The sequence below is a fragment of the Kwoniella botswanensis genome, chromosome 3 (assembly GCF_036426115.1).
Source record: "Kwoniella botswanensis chromosome 3, complete sequence".
In the NCBI taxonomy this organism is placed as follows: Eukaryota; Fungi; Basidiomycota; class Tremellomycetes; order Tremellales; family Cryptococcaceae; genus Kwoniella; species Kwoniella botswanensis.
In genome coordinates this window covers 1,721,112-1,741,028 of record NC_088601.1, presented here as the reverse complement: position 1 = coordinate 1,741,028, position 19,917 = coordinate 1,721,112, and the positions used below count along the sequence as shown (strand labels likewise).

The 19,917-nt window shown below is 43.9% G+C and overlaps 10 protein-coding genes across 10 annotated transcripts; 4 read left to right on the top strand and 6 right to left on the bottom strand.

The window, feature by feature from the left end:
* Window positions 1–282: 282 nt before the first annotated feature.
* L199_008532 (uncharacterized protein) lies at window positions 283–4,356 on the bottom strand (the record flags this gene model as incomplete). The annotated part of the gene is made up of 15 exons (XM_064894212.1): window positions 283–324; window positions 391–1,158; window positions 1,233–1,516; window positions 1,568–1,653; window positions 1,717–1,943; window positions 2,019–2,101; window positions 2,170–2,302; window positions 2,378–2,418; window positions 2,486–2,631; window positions 2,703–3,311; window positions 3,368–3,572; window positions 3,674–3,919; window positions 3,986–4,077; window positions 4,147–4,272; window positions 4,352–4,356. 15 exons carry the CDS (start codon window positions 4,354–4,356, stop codon window positions 283–285), a joined length of 3,093 nt encoding a protein of 1,030 aa, XP_064750284.1.
* A 639-nt stretch (window positions 4,357–4,995) lies between these two features.
* On the bottom strand, window positions 4,996–7,109 carry L199_008531 (uncharacterized protein; the record flags this gene model as incomplete). Its single annotated transcript, XM_064894211.1, has 9 exons — window positions 4,996–5,054; window positions 5,132–5,286; window positions 5,371–5,465; window positions 5,547–5,927; window positions 6,089–6,520; window positions 6,591–6,689; window positions 6,767–6,792; window positions 6,855–6,928; window positions 7,000–7,109. The coding sequence occupies 9 exons, from the start codon at window positions 7,107–7,109 to the stop codon at window positions 4,996–4,998; spliced, it is 1,431 nt and encodes a 476-aa protein (XP_064750283.1).
* Window positions 7,110–7,513: 404 nt separating this feature from the next.
* On the bottom strand, window positions 7,514–8,903 carry L199_008530 (uncharacterized protein; the record flags this gene model as incomplete). Its single annotated transcript, XM_064894210.1, has 2 exons — window positions 7,514–8,680; window positions 8,763–8,903. 2 exons carry the CDS (start codon window positions 8,901–8,903, stop codon window positions 7,514–7,516), a joined length of 1,308 nt encoding a protein of 435 aa, XP_064750282.1.
* Window positions 8,904–9,871: 968 nt separating this feature from the next.
* On the bottom strand, window positions 9,872–10,312 carry L199_008529 (uncharacterized protein; the record flags this gene model as incomplete). Its single annotated transcript, XM_064894209.1, has 1 exon — window positions 9,872–10,312. One exon carries the CDS (start codon window positions 10,310–10,312, stop codon window positions 9,872–9,874), a length of 441 nt encoding a protein of 146 aa, XP_064750281.1.
* A 517-nt stretch (window positions 10,313–10,829) lies between these two features.
* On the bottom strand, window positions 10,830–12,099 carry L199_008528 (uncharacterized protein; the record flags this gene model as incomplete). The annotated part of the gene is made up of 3 exons (XM_064894208.1): window positions 10,830–11,747; window positions 11,833–11,862; window positions 12,043–12,099. The coding sequence occupies 3 exons, from the start codon at window positions 12,097–12,099 to the stop codon at window positions 10,830–10,832; spliced, it is 1,005 nt and encodes a 334-aa protein (XP_064750280.1).
* Window positions 12,100–12,586: 487 nt separating this feature from the next.
* L199_008527 (uncharacterized protein) lies at window positions 12,587–14,292 on the top strand (the record flags this gene model as incomplete). Its single annotated transcript, XM_064894207.1, has 3 exons — window positions 12,587–12,622; window positions 12,683–12,952; window positions 13,027–14,292. 3 exons carry the CDS (start codon window positions 12,587–12,589, stop codon window positions 14,290–14,292), a joined length of 1,572 nt encoding a protein of 523 aa, XP_064750279.1.
* A 251-nt stretch (window positions 14,293–14,543) lies between these two features.
* On the top strand, window positions 14,544–15,184 carry L199_008526 (uncharacterized protein; the record flags this gene model as incomplete). The annotated part of the gene is made up of 2 exons (XM_064894206.1): window positions 14,544–14,723; window positions 14,804–15,184. 2 exons carry the CDS (start codon window positions 14,544–14,546, stop codon window positions 15,182–15,184), a joined length of 561 nt encoding a protein of 186 aa, XP_064750278.1.
* Window positions 15,185–15,285: 101 nt separating this feature from the next.
* L199_008525 (uncharacterized protein) lies at window positions 15,286–15,876 on the top strand (the record flags this gene model as incomplete). Its single annotated transcript, XM_064894205.1, has 1 exon — window positions 15,286–15,876. The coding sequence occupies one exon, from the start codon at window positions 15,286–15,288 to the stop codon at window positions 15,874–15,876; it is 591 nt and encodes a 196-aa protein (XP_064750277.1).
* Window positions 15,877–16,295: 419 nt separating this feature from the next.
* Window positions 16,296–17,647, top strand: L199_008524 (uncharacterized protein; the record flags this gene model as incomplete). The annotated part of the gene is made up of 2 exons (XM_064894204.1): window positions 16,296–16,472; window positions 16,532–17,647. The coding sequence occupies 2 exons, from the start codon at window positions 16,296–16,298 to the stop codon at window positions 17,645–17,647; spliced, it is 1,293 nt and encodes a 430-aa protein (XP_064750276.1).
* Window positions 17,648–17,803: 156 nt separating this feature from the next.
* On the bottom strand, window positions 17,804–19,126 carry L199_008523 (uncharacterized protein; the record flags this gene model as incomplete). The annotated part of the gene is made up of 2 exons (XM_064894203.1): window positions 17,804–18,790; window positions 18,893–19,126. The coding sequence occupies 2 exons, from the start codon at window positions 19,124–19,126 to the stop codon at window positions 17,804–17,806; spliced, it is 1,221 nt and encodes a 406-aa protein (XP_064750275.1).
* Between the last annotated feature and the right edge of the window lie 791 nt (window positions 19,127–19,917).

Below are 19,917 nucleotides of genomic sequence, written 5' to 3'. Positions count from 1 at the left end.
AAGAGAAAAAGGAAGGAAGTATGATAACACATCATCAATCATTCTGATAAAGGTGCATTGACAATAAGAAAGGTTGAATAACACGTTTGGACTGCAGCGAGGATCACACAATCAATCGGTCCATCAAAAAACGAGGCATAACACGACTCTTTGATTCCGATGTATACTGTATATACATATACTCAGAGACACTTCTCTATCATTATATATCGTGCATGTTGTATCGTGTATAATATATCTGTGTATAGGTCTAGTCATGTACCAAAAAGATCATCATATTCATCAAACATCATCTGGTGGCGGTCCAGATATCTGTACCTTGCCCTGTTTAACCCACACATTCATTAGTATCTTCAAACCTTTTATACCAATTAGACATACTCTACTCACCTTTTCATTCAACCAAGCATTCTTTGAACTACTTTTGATTCCCTCTTTTTCATTCCTCTCAATCTCCGCCACACATAATCCAAGTTGATCTTCAGGTAACCATATGATCCTCTGGGGTTCCTTCGTAGCAGGATGGAAGAACGCCTTAGGATCATTACCATCATCCAGGTATTTCTTTCGATTGATAACTCCCGGTCCACCAGGAACAGCGAAATAAACCGTTTCTTCCGAACTTGATTTAGTGGATTTGGTCGATTTTCTAGATCTCAATGAACTTGGTCTACCATTACTTTGAGGGATTTCCGTAACGGGTGGTCCAGGTGCAGTAGGCGATGATAATGTTTCTTCTTCTTCTCGATGATTCTCATAGGAATGACTTATACCCAATTCCACATCATCACCATTAGCTGCATATGCGAAATCCCTTTGTGTAGGCGGTTCCAACCCGTCATTGACTTCTTGCATCCTCTCTCTTTCTTCTACGCTCTTCTCGTTCTGCCCCTTTGTGGGTGTATCATTAGACGAAGAAGGTGTGATGGGCTCGTCATTCATTCCTTGTCCTGCTGCACCGATCGTCAACCGTTCTTTCGATGAGTTGAAACCTGTATCTTGATTGGTTCTAGGCGCATCATCCGCATAATCTTCACCAATGATACTTTGTTCGTGACCCTTCTCAGAGGGCATACCAAAACTGAGGTGAGCGAGTGATAGGGGGAGAGAGTGGATGAGGGGACCGTAAGAATTGATGAGAGTAAAATGGAATGCGATCTATTAATGCACCATCACTGCTGGTTAACATTCGAATTTGGAAAGAACAGGATATCCTGTATGAGTCAACTCACTGTGATAGCGATCAACACAATCATCAAAGCACCTTGCGGAATAGCCTTTGCGTTCCCGTTATTATCCCTCGCGAGGAAGAACAGAGCCGCCATGGAAACTTCTTGGATGTACATGCCCACAAACAAGTGTGTAATAGCTTTAGGGAAGAACAATCCTCCGGTGTCGGTTTCGGGAGGTTGATCGTATGCCCAGATGAAAAGGTATTTGTACACGAGGTAAGCGAAAAGGAAGAATGCCGCGCCGAAACCGTTGATGATCGGTGAGATGATGCAGTAGGCAATCACTATGAAGTCATCATTAGCAGATACCCACCATTAGTCGAAGCTAGACTCACTGATAACAGCATACACTGTGATAGCAGGGAAAGTGGTACCCCATTTCTGGGTGTTCAGCTTGTATCTTGATCGATATACGGAACGTCTGAATGATGCAATTGTGATCAGCACGTGCATTCAAAAATAATAAGGCTCAGTGTCAACTCACGGAGAACCACCGAAAAGAATGATCTTAACGTAATACAACACAAGGGAAACGATCTGCAGGAGAGTGCCCATAGTCCCGGTGAATTGGGTTAGAACGAGTGTGATGAAGAATGTCGACGCAGTAGGCATCTGAGAAGCTAAAGTCGTTGCGATTGACCCAGGGTTATTAATAAACTCCTGAGCTGAACTGATCAGACCGGAAGTCAAGGTGACAACGATGAATGTGTGCTAAGTAGAGGAGTATTGAGTTAGCTTTCAAGCCATATTCGGGTGGTGACCACCTGCACAGCGGAACAAACTCACGATGACGAGGAAGATGAAGTATCTAGTCATCAAGCTCAATTCGACACCTGTCTTACTTGGGATACCTTCAAATGCCAGCAATTCTGCAGATACAGGCCCCTAATAAAGTCAGCACAGGATATCTGGAGATGGTGATGATTTGCGCACTCACGCCTCAAAATAATCGGTAATAAGGCCATCAATACAGCCAACAATACCGGAGGCAAGATACCACTGATGACACCTTGAAGAAGGGTCTTGCCAAATCCATCACCGTTGATCCAGCTCAGCCATTTGAAGTGTTCCTATCGATAAATAGCAAGGACTCGAAGTCAGTAGGGGAGACTAGTAGTCATCCGTGAAACAAGCGAAAGACTTACAGTCAGGGTTTTGATATTCGATAAAACACCAACGAATGCGACTAATAGTATAATGACCAAAGCACATAAGCTCACATCCCATTATAAGTCGAAGATCGTATCACTTACCAGGAGTGGCCCAAGCGATAATCATACCAACAGTAGCAGCCCAAGATAACGCTTGCCTAACTTTGTGTTCGTAAGGGTTCAAACTCAGATTCCTCCATATCACATTCGCAGGGGATTGTTCCGTATATCTGGCTGCCATGGTGTATCTGTATACGCAATGGGGAACATGATCAGCTTCGATAAAGCGTGCACCAGAAGAGGTGTCATAGACACTTACGGTTGATTATGAGTCAGACACTGAGCAGCCATATGAGCCGCAATCTGTTGATTAAAATGTATGAAAGCCGAACTCAGAGGCGGATAATGATCCGCGCTCGTACCGGGACTACTAATATCCTGTTCTAAAAGTTCTCTACCTTTCTCTAATTCAGTCGTAGTATACTGAATTTCCTTTCTTGCCCAATCAATTGCATCTACCTTCTTACCGATCCCCAAGAACCCTAGACCAAAAGGCGCCCATTTCGGTTTGATCCTATATGTAGGTCGTTTGTTTCGGGGTACAAGTTGATCTGCTCTACCCAATTCTTCGATCGAGGGGAAAGGTGGTTCTCTGTCATCTCCCCTTTCAGGATCCGGATGAACAACTCTAGGTGGTCCAGTTGGTCCGGCCGGTGTCTGACCTTCTTGTCCAGGTAGAAGTTGAGGATTGTTGGGTCCGGTGAGTGTAGGTGGTACCTGTTTATGTTTATGCTCCAATTTTTCGACTTTTCCTTCTCTCTGTATCTTCCATTTCCTGGCGAATTTGATGAGATCTACTTGAGCGGACTCAAGTTTGTTGGTAGCGAACACTCGACGATCGTGTAAATCTGGCATGTCCTTGAGGTTTCTAAGAGGGTTTTGTGAGCTTGGATTGTACGGTACCAGGCGCTCTGAACGACTTACCTATTCAACCAGATTCTCTTGACACCTCCTGGTAGATGCTGGAAAAGCTGTTCTAATTTCTCTTCATCCAGATAGTGCTTAGGAATACCTGTGACCAAGACGGTGTTTGCTTGAGCAAGCTTGGAATGACTAGGGTTGATCAGATGTCGTTGTCGGACTACCAGCCAATGCTGCATTTCACCCCAGATGAGCCATAAAAACCAGACTATGGTAACAAGACAAGCATCAGTCAGGTCGATCACTTCCCCTTTGCCCCGATCTTGACCGATAGCCTCCAACGAGTCGAGGTTCAGACGTCACACTCACAGATAAAACAGTAATCAAGAATCAGATGCGCCCAATATCTGCTCTGTTTATCCTTCGCCACATTTCCAAAAGTGAACCTATCCAAACCATCTTTCGAACCATTTGTCGAATGTGCTGAGTCCACAGGTAAGAGGATCAACCAAGATATCAACCAGATGGGTACCATCGCTTTGGACATCATGATCAGGAATCGGACGAAGACGTAGGGATCTACTCCGTTCTTATGAAGGATCTCTTCGGGGTCGGCTATTAGAAAATACGATTGCCTGTCAGCTTGACTGCTCGGCTGGGAGAGCCGAGAGATGTACACACCCATTACTATACGCCATAATGGACTGAAGATGCTCTTGCCCAAAACAGGAGCTTGACTGTCTTTAGGTGGAATGTAAGTTCGTGGTTCATAGCTGAGAGCACGACATGTCAGTGCACACGAGTCAGAGGACATGTTTGATATGATATCACATTTTACTTACATAGCTTTGATCCATCGTCTAAAAATAATGAACGCCACCAATTCACCTCCCGCTATAGCCGTGTTGGTGACTAGGGAAGTGACGAAGGAGGATGTGGATGCTGACAAGGCATCGCTACTCGTATTACTGTGGTGGACGGCGTCTTTAGCTTTACCAACGATTATCCAACAAGACACAGCAGACACTCTTGAGAGGAATTACTCACGACATCTTATCGTTATCTCCAACCTTTGAGGCCCCTTCTTTGATCTGAAGTCTATAGCTCGGACAGTCGGAAAAAGAAGTCTTATGCGTCGTCCGTTCGCTACCACTCTGCGCAGAGAAGACAGAGATGACAAGCCTGAACACAGAGACCTCCCTTGTGTTCCTACTGAACGTACACAGATTGCTTAAAAGTCGATTAACTAACAATAACACGAAATAAACGTGAAGCGTGATCAGCCTGGACAAACTTGAAACTCGGAATTGACTTTCACTCGGAGAAAGAATAAACACTCAGGGTAAACACGGAAAGATGACGTCATATCCACGTGGTCAAGATGCAGTTCCCCTTGATTGCACAGTCATCTTGGCGTATTTGATAGGAACGAAATGAAAATGAAATCAAGGATTGAAGTGTGATTAAGATATAATGATATTCCAATCTACATCAGTCACGAGTCAAGCAATTCATCATCGTCGTCACAGTTGCACCACAGAGGAACGAGTCACAGGTCCGATAGACAAGCCAACGACCGATAATCAATGATATTGCATGACAGATGAGAGCGATATAGAAATTGAGTTTTGATGAATCAAGGGTATTGGGTTATACTACTACTTCCTCATGACTTATACTCCTTCCTACACTTAGAGTGGAGAAGGAAGTAACATTCTTCGTGAATCTTCGATGTATTCTTTGACTCGGACTACCATGAAATCACCAAAATCAGCTTCATCCCATTCTTTTGACTGAGCCTGAGAAAAAAAAAAATAGTCCGCTCACCCAAGAAAGTGACAGCTTCTCTACCATCCAATAACCTATGGTCATAAGTCAAAGCAACGACCATGATGGGTCTGATGACGATTTGACCGTTGACGACTACTGGCTTCTCCTTGATGGCGTGCATACCGAGTACAGCGGCTTGAGGAAGATTGATGCTGAAGGTGCAAACACGAACAAAGATATATCAGCTCTTGGTGATCATACCAGTACAAAAGGAATTATACCAAGCAAGCACTCACATAGGTGTACCGTAAAGAGAACCGAAGACACCACCATTGGAGATAGTGAAAGTACCACCTGACATATCTTCAATACCAAGTTTGTTGTCTCTTGCCTGCAATCAACCACAAACAGCAATGATCAGCAAATGCAACCCGAATGGTGCAACGGTTATTCCAAAGGGGTCATTACACACCTTCTTACCCAACTCAGCAATAGCTTTCTCAATCTCAATCAAACCCATGCTCTCCGCATTTCTGACAACAGGCGTGACAAGACCTTTGGGTGTAGCCACAGCAACACTCAAATCGACATAATCTCTGTAAACGATCGAATCACCTTCGATTGACGCGTTGGCAGCTGGGATCTCTTTGAGGGCGAGACATGAAGCTTTAGCGAAAGCAGACATGAAACCTAATTTGACACCATCGGCTTTCAAGATTCCATCTTTGTATAATTTCCTGAAGTCCATCAAAGAGGACATGTCGATCTCGTTGAATGTCGTCAAAGAAGCAGCGGCATTTTGAGAGGCCTTGAGTCGGGTAGAGATGGTTTGTCGCATTCTTGACATCTTGACCTGTATATTTAGAAAGATTCATGCAAGTAAGTATAACATTCTCCGTCAAGGCCCCACAATGAATGGTATCAAAAAGAAGGTTGTCGAGGAGTTCCAGATGTCATGGTGATACCGAAGCAGACGGCATGGCATTAAGGACAATATAGATAAATCATACTCACCCTAGTTTCATTCCTGCTGCCCAAAGCCTTTTCTTGTTTCGCTCCTTCGTCCTTCTTAGGTTTCTCCTCCTTCTTAGGTGCAGGTGCAGGAGCAGATTCCTCTTTCTTAGGAGCAGGTTTCTCAGCCTCCGATTTCTCGAGGGCAGGAGCCTTCTGATCCTGTTTCTGGTGAACTTCTTCACTTGCACCTTTCTCCTTAGCAGCTTCCGGAGCAGCTTGATCCTTATTACCTTCTTCGGCATTCTTGGCTTCTGACTTGGCAGCTCCAGAGGGTTGAGACTTATCTTTCTCGCTGGCGGCTCCTGATCCCTCACCACCTCCTTCTCCAGGTTCGATCTTGAATAAATCTTGTCCGACAGTGACGGTCGAATCTTCCTCTGCGAGCAATTCGACAATCTTACCGGCCATAGGAGCGTTCACTGATACGTCGATCTATACGTAGTAAAGCTGTTAGCATGAGGAAGTTTTGCAAGGTGGTTGAATGAGAAAAAACTCGACTCACCTTGTCAGTCTCGATGGTAGCAATTTCCTCATCTTGACTGACAGAATCTCCAACTTGTTTGTTCCATTGTTTCAAAGTACCTTCAGTGATGGACTCGGCCTATCGAAGTGTCACGAGTCACATGTAAGCTGGAGTCACTCGTCGTGACGCAAAACACTCGTTCAAAAGCAGCTCACCATTTGAGGTACTTTAACGGTTTCGGCTGAACATAGAAAGAAAGTGAGCTAATCTGTTTCGCGAGACATGGGCACACCACTAGCTCACCAAGGAGTAAGGAAGAAGAGTGGAAAGCGGATCTAAATACAATCTGCTGTTGAGCAGGTATAGCTGCTCGAGCTCTATCAACGTATCACATATATTAGTAACCACACTTTCTTCCCATTGCCGTGGGAGTCGAGCTGATACTCACAATTGAGGTTTAGCGACATTTCTAGCTACTATCAAAGTCCGCACTCCTGATCTCCTGAGAGCAGAGGTAGAAGATGAAGAAGCGAGTATACGAGATGAGTTTCTGAGCATGTTGAAGCTGTATGATAAGGTGAAATAGGAAGGGAGTGATGATCAAGGTGAATTGTGAGAAATACTACTCGAGTACTACAATATACCATATGCAAGTTCAAACATACAGTTGTAACAAACCATCAAATGACGCTGACACTCTCTCTGTGTGTGCAGTTACCGGAACCAGTCATATGTCCGTTAAAAAAATACACACCACCCATCAGGTGGACACATCCGCCTTATTCGGCGATGACACCGCTGAAATCCGATTCACTGCATAAACGACTATACGCGCGGCACTACCGACCCGTCCGTCTCTTCTCAACTACGTTACATGCATATGAGCCTGTCGCTTGTCAATACCGATGATATTCGAACAAGGAGGTATGAGGATGGGGATCATGTACAGCTTCATCCGCTCTTCACGCAGAATGTACAAACTTCACTGTCATACTCAGCTCTTCTTTCCTAACATCAATGAATCTAACCCCCTTCCTGGTTACCTCCATCATCCCCCATGGACCGAACCTCCTAGCTCCCCCATTCAGCTCTAGATCAAGCACCTCAGGCCAATCACTCTGATCCTCATCATTATACGCATAAATCTCATTCCTTCCTATCCACATACTCCCCGCGGCTAAAGTGACTTCGCCCTGTTCGTCATATTCCTTATATTCTAATTTATCTAAATCGTATATCTCCAATATCGTCTCCCGACTTGGTGTAGCGCTCGGCGGATAAGTGATATTTGATACGTGCTTTAAGAGTATATGTAGTGTCACCATTAATCCATCATAATCTATGTATACACTCTCTCCCTCTCCATCTTCATCATCTTGTTCTGTCACCCGGGGAGACGGCGTGCATTTGATTAACCATTTGTTGAGTGATCCAATGGCAATAGAAGGAAACAAGTTGATTGTATGTCTGTCTATATCGAAATCCAAATGACTGATCACCACCGGAGAGAGTTCGCCAATGGGTATTCGTTGATACAAGGCATCATGGAATGACATAGGACCAGCTTGAGTGTATTGTAAAATCTCCTTGGGTCTGATGAAGTCTAGCAATAATGCAGTGAATTCAAACGATTTTCGATGAGTGGTTCTGATCACCTCATACATATTTTGATATCCAGATAGAGATCGAAAGTCCGTGCGATCTTCCTTGCGTTTCTCATCGAACATCACCTCTTTCATCACTTTGATCCACCATCCTTGGTCCCATGCACCTAGTCGCATCATCTGAAGATTAGGCATTAAATAAATCTTTGCCTGATTCTCCTTGAACCGTTCCAAGAGGTTATACGCTTTCTTACAATTATCTAAATCCTCTTTTCCCTTCTCCAACACTCTCCCTTCCCAGATCAGTCGATCTTTTAGGTCCACACGCACATATTGATTGCCTCTCTGATCGTCTGCATCTCTCGTACTTTGTCTATGTTGAATGTCGAGAGTCTTGACATGTCGAATTATGTTAATCTTATAGAATGAGCTCGACGAAGGGGAGTCGATACCGAGTAGAAAGTTGTGGGGATCATCGACTATAGGATGAGTATATAGGATTCTACAGGCTATGTTCAAGAAGCGCTATAATAGATAAGGAGTTATACACAGTAAGTATATCTTATCGAGCCCGCTCATTGTGATTTTAACAAGACACTCAACATACCTTGTTTACCCGCAAAACCGAAGTCAAGTCGTGCTGATGGAACTCTTTCCTCGTCGACGGTACTCCGATGGTGGGTGGAGGTCGATGTAAGATTGAGCATATCGAGGTTAGAATCTCGTCAGGTAAGTCCACAAGTAGCATTCTCACCCGACGATTCGTGGGATATGAGCAATCACGCTGAACGAGTGATATGAAATTTGATCTAAATATGAGTGATCTATCAAACCAATGCAGATATCTCACTTCACTCGCAACCCTCAACCAGATACAAGCCGGTTAATCGGTTAAATCGTTTTACGTTACAACTTGAATATCACTTTCAACCGACGTTGAACATGATAGATATCTATGTATCATCTGATTGACCATCCAACCTTCTAGGATATGGAAGTACGTTGTTGACGCCGCTCAATGTACCTATGAATCGGCGAAAAGAGCTGTATTTACCAATCGCTGTTTGAGGTCGTGGTTGGATTACTAAATCCTGCAAACCGTGTATCTCTAAAATGGTCGCACCATCTTGGCTCGTCGTGTCCTCTGGCCAGACATTGAAGCCATCTTTATATGATGAACTTGATCCCTCCTTCTCCTAGATTCACACCTGATTCCATCATACTTTCACTTTCCAGTGAACCTAAGCTTATATACCATTCGTTTACTATACCAGGCGATATATGAAGCAAGGATAGAGGACCACTTGGTGGATGAAGATCGATTTTCACGTGATCGATAAGTCTTTGAGTGAAGGTGAGGGTTCTACTGCACATGCAATTATTGACTATCATCGGACCATATGTACCAAATTGCTCCATCACCTTGGGTCTCAACATTTGAAGTAATGATAGACCGAATCCTTCAGATTCTTCATCCTCGTCCATAATTTGCTCATAAAGTACAGCCGGTGATTCGTAGACGTATACTCTTGAAAAATCATTCAACCGATTCTGTTAATTATATTTGATTTGAGATAACCTATCTGCCCATCATCCTCCATCGTATCCTCCTATTCTTAAAGGATCGATACCATCGTTCTATATATTCTTTAGACATTCTTGTACTTCAGGTTGGTTCAGCAAAATGACGCATTTCGCGCAATTTTCCAAATCCCCTCACGATCTAGAAAAGAAATTGTTCTCCCATTCCTTCCGTTCTTGTTCTTTCAGGTAGTAGTACGGTTTTCGAACTGTATCTTTGAGATCTTGTCTATAAGTTATATCCAAACTTTTGACGTTTCGAAGTAAAGAATGTTTGAATGGTGTACAGTAGGAAGGAGGAGAATGAGGCAGACCGTAGACGAATTGAAACGGATCGACAACAATGGGATTCGAGCATAAGATCGTCACAGCGATATCGAAGAATCTCGGAGAAGCCAAGGGTATATCTGCTCCCAGAGCAAGTATTTCACTCCCTCTGTTTAACCGTAATACCACTGTAAGATCCTGTTGACGGTAAGCTTTTCTTTTACAGCCTGTACCTGAAAGAGGTGGAGCTCGATGTACAAAGTACAAGATTCTCTCCCATCTCTCATTTGGGACATTGTCGACTTGCATTTTCGTATGAACGATGTCATGAATTGATGCAAGAACGTATACGTTACTCGAATATTCACTGACGAGATATGACATCAGAATAAGTTGAAGGATTAGACAAAGTAAACCAGCGCAACTCGAGACAACTCCTGACCTAAGAGTGCTGCCGTATAAGAATTTGGATGATGAAGGTCCGAGCGGTCAGCTTCGATCGAGCACATTCTGCATCGACAAACTGTATGTGTACAAAACAACGGATACGACATCAACAGGAAGAGAGTACAACCATCAATATACAAATGACTATCCCAATGTACGAGCTACGAGTTATCTTCCACGCGAAACTTACTCCCACAAGCATCACATCTCCCTTCCAAATAATCCTCTTCCAGCCTGACACCTTTTGTACCAATCTCATCAATCTCCAGAAACCCATGCACCTCGCGCCTTTTCCTTTCCCAGCGCCAATCATTACTCCATTCACTGATTAAAAAACCAAGGAAATAACCTCCGAATTCCTCATCTACCCTTTTCTCATTCAACCCACCGTAAATGAATAAACGACCAACTTCGTATTGTTGCTCCTGAACTGAGCCGGGTCCAAAGCGTATAATCTACCTTTCAACCATTGGTAGGTACTTGCCCTATCGACAATCCAATCTTCTCTACCTGTATCCTTCTTTCTTTCCCACGATTCATCCTCTATTATCCACTCGTTGGTCACTCCGTCTATAATCGGTAGGGGGCGACAGGAAGTATCCGTATGCGATTTCGTTATATGTATCGTATACGTTTGTAGTCTTTCGCAATGTGGTAGGAATACTGATAATGGTCCTGTAAAATTATCAACACATATATGTTTAAGTGAATCGGAGGCATTTGACGTTAATTCGTATCCGAATCTGTGGCGCATATTAAGTAATTCCAACTCTTCTTGATGTTTCTTGGCTAATAAACCACCCAAATCGCTAAAACCCAAACCTGAAGATGGTGGCTGAAACCTTTCTAATCCCGTTGCTGGAAAATTATATCCCACATCCCATCTTGAATGTTGTGATCTACCGAATGCTCCTACCGTCAATATCTGCAAATTACCAAATAACTGCAAACCCTCTGGTAGGGTTTGGGGGATTGTGTGTAGTGTTTTGGTAGTTTGTAAGGCAAAGTCCATATCCCTCACCAAGGTCGTAGCTGGCCATCTACTCTTTTCGATCGATAACAAACCAGCTCTTGATAATGCGATTCGGTCTTTCTTACTGAATGGTGGATGTATGTCGGATTCTTGAGCTTGTGCTGGATTGTATCCTATATCCAGGCGATAGATGTATTGGAACAATTCTAATTTCGATAAGCGGTCCGAGGAATGGGGACGAGAGTGGATGTGGGAAAGTAACAGATCGGGACGGATGGTGACTACTCTTGTGTACAGGATGGGAGCTGCGACAGAGTACCATAGCTGTTATCTCATGATGTCCAGCTTGCAGCTTTTTGGACGTTGGGGCATTAGAGCTGTACAGAGCTGACAAGGTCTCGATCCTCACCTTGTTAACCCGCATGGCGACTGTCAGGTCCTGTTGATGAAAGCATTCAGGATCTGTGTCCTTCTCTGCGCTAGGTCCGATCTTCCTTCTTAGGTGATATATGATCTTTTCCCATATCTCTCTAGGCAGTTCAGGTAGCTCGTTGTTAACATTCACTATGTCCTTGAATTGGAGATCTACCGTAAAAGGTGATCACAACAGTCAGCTCACCCTCTGTATCTCTTGCCTCCTCTCCTCCGTTGATGGCCTAGACTCGGCTGCTCCCATCGTTTCATCAAGCTTTGCTCCTGTCAGATTCCAGCTCAATCGTTGATGCAGATGGTAAAGACTGATGAGTCACCATTCTCCAAGCTGTGCGAAAGAAAGAACGATTGATAACTTTGATTTGATCTGATCGTTTTACGTTACGTCACTCGACTCAACTTCACGCGGTAATCAATCAATTCCAATGCACCCGTTACATCCGGAGTCGTGTGATTTACTCTCGCTCTCGCACAGACCTCCTTATCAAGTTCCACGCTAAACCTAAACGCTATGAGTAAACACCGAACATGATGAAGCCGAGCACAGCATTGAGAACGAAGATCGATGGCTTTGATCATCTCAATTATCCTTACAAACAACCAAACTTGCATCATACCAATATCTCACTGTGCCATCACAATGTCACCCTCATCTAAGACTAACTCATTCGATCCATCATATAAATCGAAGTCACGCAGAACATATAACACAACAGTTCAATCCAACAAAGATGGGTAAAAGTCCATCAAAGCTGGCTAGAGCGAGGGTATGTACCTACTTCAATTCTCAGGCCGAGCTAACTAATTCAGCCCGTGTGATCTCGCAGGTCGAAGCTTTCCTTTCTTCCGGTCATAGCCTCCCCGAGTACATGTCAGCCGATGACATCTATTCCCATGATATCGACCCATCCGACCGGCTATACGAGCCGTTCCATTCGCCTTGTTCTACAGACAAAGCCTTACCGGAGCTTCCAGTAGAGATATGGCAGAGGGTGTTCGTGCATCTGAGAAGGAAGGTAGGGCCGATCAAAGCTAAACAAAGAGAAAGAGGAGATCATCATCAGAGGGATCTGGTGAATGCGATGTTGGTGTGTAAGGTGAGTTCTCAGTTGCCGCACGACACACCTCACCAGATGATCCGATGCTCAGATTATGACTGATAATAATCCAGCAATTCTATTACCTCGCCGCACCCATCCTATACGCCAGAGTGATCACCGACAAACCCCACTTACTGTTCTACGGAATCGACACAAAACCCCTCGGTGGACTTCCAGAACAGCAGACTCGCTGGACCAAACTCGACTTACTTCATTTCGTCCATCGCTTAGATCTGATGTACAATGCCTTCCCCGTCAACAAACTTGATCTACGATTTCCCATATCCACAAACGACAAACTCAAGTTCGAACAGAGGATCTTCAAGTACGATATCGACAGTGAAGAGATAAGAAGAATGATCAGCGACACAGACAACTCTCAATCTGCCGTTCGACTCATTCATCCCCTAAGAACATTGAGAAAATTATATCTCAAAAACAGACAACCCGTTATATTTTCCAATCTCGATATACTTACTGTATCCCATCCATCATTCAAATATCGTTATATCGACTACACAACCGAGATCCCATTTTACGGTATAAGTAATCCAATAGATAATGTCAACTGGCCAAGATACGCCTTGTTCCCCAACAAACTAGAAAGATATAGAAAGAAGATTGATGATCGTGGTACTGCCATATCAAACTTATCATCGGTAACTAAACGACTACAATTCTCTTATGAGCTAGCCAGGCTATGTACACCGAAACACGTCTGTATGGATGATGATAAAGGACCTTATTCATATAGAAGGGATGAAGGTAGATACGATAAAATCAAATTACCCCCTCCGGAAACAGTGTCATTACATATATATCCTAGGACAGTTGAGAAGTTCATCTTACCTCCCGATAAGGATAAGCAAATGTTCAGATGGAGAGTCCAACCAGTGATATTTTACGGATCGACCTATAGATGGGTTCTGGATGATTTCGAATGGACAAATCATAGTGATCGACAACAAAAGATGGATTTTTATCTGTGGTTAAGATGGAATATAAGTGAGTTTAGGAAATGGTTCAAACCCCAATTAAATGGTGAGAAAGACAAACATCATCATCAATTATTGTATGCCAAGTCGGATCGAGATGAAAAGACAAAAATTGAGGTTTATGGATGTTTAGAATCCGACTTGATGAATGAGGGATTTAGTATGCTGTGTGAAGAAGGATATACAGATTGGGATATCAGTTGGACGGATGAGCAGAAGATAAACCATGTGTTGAGCTTCCTGGAGGTGGAAGTTGAGATAGGGCCAATACAGGTTATGCAGGATGAAGCGGGGTTGTGTCCGGCTTGTGGAGTGGATTCGAATAGGTGGACATGCTTTTGAAGCCTGAATAATAGTGACAGAGGTCGTTGGGTATGTGTAATCGCAATCAAGTATGTATATGTTGTATGTTTATGATTCTTGAGTAAACCATGATTTACGACTCTTTTTGTTCAAACCCTCGTTAAGACATCTGATGGCAATCCATTTTCATCTTCGTTTGTGAATCCCCTAGTATATCAGTGAAATGAACTATCATACAGTGCTGCTGGACTTCCTTTAACAAATGTTTGATAGGAAGTCAGTGCAGTACGATGAGTGAGACGCATTTGAACACGGCAGGTTCAAGCTCAAGCCTCCATCAACTACCCGATGAGGTCCTCCTCAGAATCATCAAATTTTTGCGGAACATGAGACCGTCCTTAGATCCCACGAGGCCGGAACAAGGTAGACAGCGACCTAATATGCTTCTGGTGCTCATGCGAGTATCTGCCGTAAGTAAATACCACCCTGAAGTACTCTTACCGCTTGAAAAGATTGTCAGAATATCTGATCACTAGTTCCGATGATACAGCGTTTTCATAATCTCATTATTCCGTATATCTACACTCCTTCGGTGATCATCACTGAGCCGGCAAAATTCTTCTACGGCACTGGTCTACCCCCTGCTACGGGCTGTATGCCCAAAAGAGATAGATTGAGATTGATCAAAAACGTAACCTTTGCTTTCCCATTCAAGGTATCAAGTGAGGATGTGGATTGGGAGAATATCGTGTTCTATCCTCAAGCAGAGCTGGTTCTCAAACGATATATCCATGCGTTGGAACAAGTCGAACGATCGTTAACTACACTTAAGGATCTCAATTTCGATGGAGTTAGAAAGTTATGGGAAATGTGGAGAGATTGTCAATTGAACCTTTGCAAGAATGGCAATATGAGAAGCATCATAGCCTGATCAATCCAAAAATATCAAAATGGGGCATCAGAGAATGCCGGAGTGAAAGGGTTAATTGTTTACTAGATAATCGATTTCGGATCCAAGGTGAATTCGAGGAAATGATTTCCAAGATCGTGAATCCAAGACACGTCTGTACTCATTCTCCTCTTGGACCATATTCATATCCATTGGACCTATTGTCCGAGCCGACATCGATACCTATCACATGTACCACGAAGATAGGAAGGGAATATATAAGATACAAGTTACCTTTCCCCATCTTACCTCGTTTAACCACCCGCTTAATCATCCAGGAAGAAACGGTTAAGCATTTCAAACCCAAAGAAGATTGGTTCTTCACCCAGCAGGATATCGATATCATCTCGTTGCAAGGTTTCATAAAGTGGTTTAGAGGACCGCTTACCAGGACAATACAAGCGGTGCCCTACAATGGGCGAGATAAGGATATGACTGGACAAACTAGAGTGGTCATTCACGTTCCCACCAGACTGTCCGTCCTCAAGGTCGTGGTTGGAAGGTTACGTACTTCGGTCGAGGCTCATGTTGGTACCATGGAAAAGAATGGGGTCTACGAAGAGCTGGGTAAATGGTTGATAGGTAAGAAAAGATCGGGATTCAAGAGTAAAGGTATCAAGGTTGATATGGTGACTTGGGATGAGAAGGGGAGATGTCCTGCTTGTGATGGATGATAACTTAGTGAAGGTATGCAAGAAGTACATTGTATGCACAGATGGTAACAGTGGTATACAAGACCCGTGAATGTGGATGCCAAGCCAAGGTGATTATCTGGCTCCTGACGAATGAAGCTAATTTAGCATGAACGGAGTACAGTTACGGTCCGAAGAAATCCCGAATAAACGAGGAACGAGGTTGCAGGAAGGAAGATTGAGGATGATCCAACGTGCACAGCCTAGCCCTGCACGGACGTTGTCAAGTGACCTGTGCGCATCTTCGTTTCAGTCCTCATCGTTGTCACAGCGTTCTTGCTCAATTTCGTCTTGGTTTGGATCCTTTCTTGGACTTCATCATCATCCGCGACTTTTAGTTATAATTATCGCTATCTCGGTTATTACGAACTCACCTAATTCGCTCGCATCTAATCACTGTCATGTCCACTTCTGCAGCAGAGCTCAACACTCCAGCTTCCACAATGCCTGAACTACCGCCGGAGATATGGGGTCGTATCATCCCTTTCCTGAAGCGACCTATGGGCTCGACCGGTACACTCAGAAATGCGAATGACTATCATCAACACGATCTCGCTACAGCCATGAGAGTGAACAAGGTGAGTTTGATCATTCCCAAAACCAGTCCCAATCTGATCCAATTTTCCTTCGATCATAGGCGTTCTATCGATATACTGCACCAATATTATACTCTCGAGTAATCGTCTCCAACTTCCCTCTCTTCCTCTACGGTGTACCCACCCTCCACCCCGGTGATCCTCCAGAAACGTTTGACACACCCAAAACGCGTTTATTCAAATATATCAAACGACTGGATATCGCTTATTCCTCCCTTCTACCCAATGTATCGGTCGGTCAAGCCTTACCCGCTCAATTACTTCTTCACCTTGACCTACCTACATCCGTCATACCAGCTCTAACCACAGATATCAACCAGACATACGAAGTTTCCAAAGACCTCTTAATGGGATGGGCCAAATCGCCTGATGCTCCATTGCTCTTCCCCAATCTGCAATTAGTCGTCACAGGTAGTTTTGGAGAAAGATTATGGGATAGTTACAATCCCAATCTCACCAAACTAGACTACACAGACTTATCCCATATCGCATCTTTAGATGAAGTTCAAGAATCTGTTGGGATATTGCATCATCTGCTCAAACAGAATTTATTCGGTAGATTCCTTACGGGATGTTCGTCACCTAGACAAATCATAAACTACGTATCGTCCGGACCTATGACACCAGTATACAATCGACATTTCCCAAAAGATCATATGTTGATGACTCGTTCTACCCTCTCTCCCAGCAATACCGATACCTTACCTGAAAGTTATACGACATACCTACTAGAACAGATACATAGAGGAGTGTGGTTAAACGTAGCTGAGGGAGTCGTCAATAGATGGGTCGTAGATCCAATTTTCAAAGAGTGCGATACACAAACTCAAGCATTGGTGTATACCTACATCAAAAGTCAATTAATAACTCGGAGACAACTGTCCAAAAGATTGCATATGGATACAAACACCAAGATTAAGATATACAATGTGATCGATCCGAAGATGATTAATAGTGTTCTGCCTGCTTTAGTGGGAGATCATATGAATTTCCAGGAAGGCTACACGGATGAAGTGGGATTGAAGATCATCAAGACCTATCTGAGTATTGGGATCGATGAAGAAGAGGATAGGGAGACTTTCGCACAAGTCGAATTGGTAGCGGATGAAGACGATGAAGACAGCGATGGACTAGGTGGGGAAAATAGGTTTTTGTAAATCTGGTCAGCTAGTGGATTCCAAGTATGCCTACGCTGGAATGTCTGATTGTGCTTTTCATATCGTTCAGTAGAATCTACGATCTATATAGGACTACGGATACAGTATGATGTATTTCGAGTCCGCCCGATATCAACTTTCCCATCAATACCTCATCTAAGCTCCACATGCCGGACAGACTTCAGCCGGTTCCTTCATAAGCTTGATGGAGGGGTTATCGAAACAACCTTTTAGAAACTCTTCTAGATCCCCCAGACAATCGTAATTGGAATTTCGGATATCATATTGGTATTTGACGAATGATTTGGCAGTATGTTGACTGAGGACGTTGTAAATTTCGATTGAAGTATCCTTCTCCACTTCATTTCCGGATGACAGTCGATCACCAGCCTGCTGGAGCTGGTAACACAGCCAGAGGACCATGTCGTGATTGGTTGAAGCGTTTCTGGAGGCGAATTCATGACTGACAACCCATCGATTTCGAAAACCCATTACAATTCTGATATCGGTATTACTTTCTACCATCCTCTGGGTGATATGGCATGTATAGTATTCTAGTCTCGGGCTGTCTTCTAGTCGATTATTGCTTGGTGCGTTGAACGCATTGGGGGGAAGGTATGCCTGAGCTCCTTTGTTGACATACGAACATGAGTGTGTGGGTGATGAAGCTATTCCCATAAGTGTAGCGAACAGCTCGGGCTCAAACATCGATTGAGCTTTAGCACGCCATTCAGGATCATGTCCGTTCCATCCTGAGTCATACCAATCCCAATCGCTCGCCCCGTAGGCTCCAGTAGTGGTATATTCAAGATTCGGAAAGAGCGATGACTCCTTGTTGCCCCTCAGCCAAGGGGCTAATACTTTCTGGCAAACAATTCTTTCGACTATGTTGTCGACAATCAAGCTTACGCGTTCACGGGGAGGAACAAGTCGAGAACTCTCCATCCGAGCTGGCTGATGATGGACGAGATGGAAAGCTTTGATATACGTGAATAGCTCCATCTTGCCTAAGAATCCTTTTGATCGACTAGGAGGACTGGTAGGGGCTGGGTCTTTCGTTTCATTGATGCCATAGAAAAATCGCTGGCGATCATCAACGATCGCCTCTTCATAAAGGATCGGAGCGGTAAGATAGTGGAACTCCTATGAATGTCAAATACCTGGTTCATTAGTCAATGATCTGCAGAAAGAATGAAAGAGTTGTTCGGTACCCTTCACCAGCTGGAACATGTAGATATCACTCACTCTACACACTTGCATACATGCTGCCAAATCCCCCTGACTGTACTTTCTGACCCTTGAAGTCCGCCTTACTCTACTTGATGACTCGGATGCTGAAGGTTTGGGTTTCTTCACCAATAACAATACCATGGACCAGATCTCGGGTAGAAGGTGAGGAGCCGAAGGAGTATTGTCGGATTTCTCATCTTGACTTGAGTTGAGGGACAGGTCCCTGGTTGAATTGATAAGTTGGTTCATGGCTACTGAGCTTGTTGATGTACAGATGTTGGGAACTGTTGAGTTCGGATGGTCGATATACCTGTTATGGTGGTATTGTAAGCGATGGGAAAGGAGGAAGAGATGGAGTGAGTTGAGATTTGGATTTTGATGGCACGGACACTGCATCAATGAGGATGTGGGCCCGTGCTGGAAGTACCCCTGGATACAATCAGCCATCGTTCCACTTGTTTACATCCATAGTCATGCGTTAATCAGTATATCCTTATATCTTCCATAAATTTCTCCAAGCTCTCTGAATTTTGCAGTGGCCGTTCATGGTCGGTACTGCCGTAGCTGATGAAATGATTGGCCCTGTCTTTTGCGTCCTAAAAGTCCCACATTGCTTTGACCACCATGCATCACTCCGATGCTACTCATTATGGGAAGAAAGCACAGAGAAGCGGATCCGAGAGGTCATTTCTGAATCACGAGTAGGTACGTTTCATTTTTGGCCGACAAATCGCTGCTGAGCTATCCGCTGACAAAGATCTTCCTTTGCAGGCATGACCGAGCAGCTCGGGCGACTGTAAATGCATGTGGAGCATGGACACCTGTTTTGTATCAACCATGAAGCTATCCAAAAGGATGAACACATCCAAATCTACAGACTTGACCAATATGCATCTGATCTTTCTTACTCGACTTGATCATATCCTATCGAGTACACCTGTAGTTATACCATGCTTCGGAGATACTTCGGTTCACTTCACTGATAAACGGCTGTCTCGGATGAAAGTTTAAACTGCTAAACTGTTGAATGGAACTTCTTT